The following is a 2108-nucleotide window of genomic DNA, read 5'->3' as shown; positions in this document are numbered from 1 at the left end:
GGGTGGAGTTCTGTCTTTAAAAACTAAACAGGCATTTTGGACAACACATTCTTGGCAAAGTATTCTGGAGACGTTTATCAGACGCAGTAAGGAAAGTTCTTTCAGCATGTATAAAAAGGACAGCCAAATATTAATGGGTATAGAAATAAGACTGCACATTTTAATGAATGGTTTAAACTGTTTTCTTTCTTCCAGAGTCTGTCTCCACTGCCAGAGAGCTTGAATAACCTTCTGATCCTGTGTCCTGAAACAATTCTTAACATCGTTGACAAATTTGGCTTAGACTTTAGGAAGGGGCAGAACCCTTTTCTGTGGTTGCCTGCATCTTCGCTTTAATCTCCTTTAGTGAAAGGGGTACTTTTTGGTGATTTTGGACTTTGTGGTTTATTTTCCTTTTTATTAGATGCCGGAGTTTTTGATTTAGACACCAGTGTGGACGTCTTAGACTCTTTTCCATTCTGCTTTGATTTCGGAGTATTTTTTGATGACAAATCCTGGGCAGGTTTCTTCAGTGGAATCTTCTCTTCTTCCTCTTCATCAAAATCATCCTCATCCTCATCGTCGTCATCTTCATCCTCGTCATCGTCTAGCAATTTTGCTTGTTTCTGTGGAGTTTTAGCTGCTGTTCTGCTTGCTGGTCTCTTTGCTGAAGTGTTTAATATCTTCACGTCATCTTCAGACTCTGGTTCTTCCTCTAATGCTACAAAATGCTGGAAACTGACATGATTGGGCCCTGAATCACATTTCAACCTCAAAACGAAGGGAGGTGTAATCTCGAAGCCACCTAAAGAAACCGTAGGCTGTACTGACATTTTCAAAGATGCCTGTGTGACTTCAGTAGGGTTCCCTTCATAGTCCAATGCCTCTGCTTCTATAACGTGTAATTCGTCTTTGGCACCAGCACCCAAACTGACTGTTCTCAGTGACAACTGGTGTTCATTTTCCTCATCATGCACCTTGAAGATACTCCTTATCTGCCTTTAGTTCACAACTGAAGAGGAAGGTCTGGAGGTGCAGGGGACCCATGCTCTCCATGTCCATGCTGTCCTCCACAGTCTTGGGCCTGCTCCTTGGATGGAATTGCACTCTTGGGGAGCCCTGTCCCCAGCTCCACCCCTGCACTGCGGCGATGGGGTACATGGGTGGGGGAGGAGGGCAGGGGTAGGGTGACCAGATGTCCCGATTTTATAGGGACAGTACCAATATTCGGGGCTTTGTCTTATACGGGCGCCTATTACTCCCCACTCCCATCCTGATTTTTCACACTTGCTGTCTGGTCACCCTAGGCAGGGGACACCCGGACATCAGCACCCCTTCCTGTCCCCTACAGTAAACAGGCACCCCCCAGGAGCAGCTGGCCAGGGGCGGCTCCCAGGCAGGGGGCAGGAGCTGTGGGGCTGCAGAGGCCAGCAGAACAGAATGGGAGGGGCACCACTGCTCCAGAGGCGCCCCGTTTATAACAGCGCCCCCAGCCTTCACCCAGTTCGCCCGTGCTTAAGGCTGGCCCTGCTCTGAAAACATCAGCTCAATGTATAGTGGCAGTCAAAAAAGCTAACAGAGTGCTAGGAACCATTAGGAAGGGGATAGATAATGAGACAGAAAATCTCATAATGCCACTATATAAAGCCATGGTAGCCTACTCCTTGAATAGCGTGTGCAGTTCTGGCCACCCCATATCAAAAAAGATGTATTAGAATTGGAAAAAGTACAGCGAAGGGCAACAAAAATGATTAGGGGTATGGAACAACTTCCATGGGAGATTAAAAAGACTGGGACTGTTCATCTTAGAAAAGTGACAACAATTATGGGGGATATGATAGAGGTCTATAAAATCATGAATGGTGTGGGGGAAATGAATAAGTGTTATTTACCCCTTCACATGACACATGAACCGGGGGTCACACAATGAAATTAATAGGTAGGAGATTTAAAACCAACATAATGAGGTACTTCTTCACATGACACACAGTCAACCGTGGAACTCCTTGCCAGTGGATGTTGTGAAGGCCAAAAGTATAACTGGGTTAAAAAAGAATTAGGTAAGTTCATGGAGGATAGGTCCATCAATAGCTGCTAAGCCAAGATGGTTGGGGTCGCACTCTGATGCT

At 45.9% G+C, this 2108-nt stretch overlaps 1 protein-coding gene across 1 annotated transcript; it reads right to left on the bottom strand.

The window, feature by feature from the left end:
- Positions 1 to 298: 298 nt before the first annotated feature.
- Positions 299 to 1000, bottom strand: LOC117885876 (nucleophosmin-like). The gene has a single exon (XM_034787400.1). It carries the CDS (start codon positions 810 to 812, stop codon positions 333 to 335), a length of 480 nt encoding a protein of 159 aa, XP_034643291.1. The 5' UTR covers positions 813 to 1000; the 3' UTR covers positions 299 to 332.
- Between the last annotated feature and the right edge of the window lie 1108 nt (positions 1001 to 2108).

Source organism: Trachemys scripta, chromosome 12 (assembly GCF_013100865.1).
Source record: "Trachemys scripta elegans isolate TJP31775 chromosome 12, CAS_Tse_1.0, whole genome shotgun sequence".
NCBI lineage: Eukaryota > Metazoa > Chordata > Testudines > Emydidae > Trachemys > Trachemys scripta.
The sequence above is the reverse complement of the archived record's forward strand: the minus strand, read 5'-3'. Positions and strand labels throughout refer to the sequence as shown.

What these genes read in the sequence shown, in the direction of transcription:
- LOC117885876 (XM_034787400.1), bottom strand. Translation starts at nt 812, where the DNA reads ATGTCAGTACAGCCTACGGTTTCTTTAGGTGGCTTCGAGATTACACCT.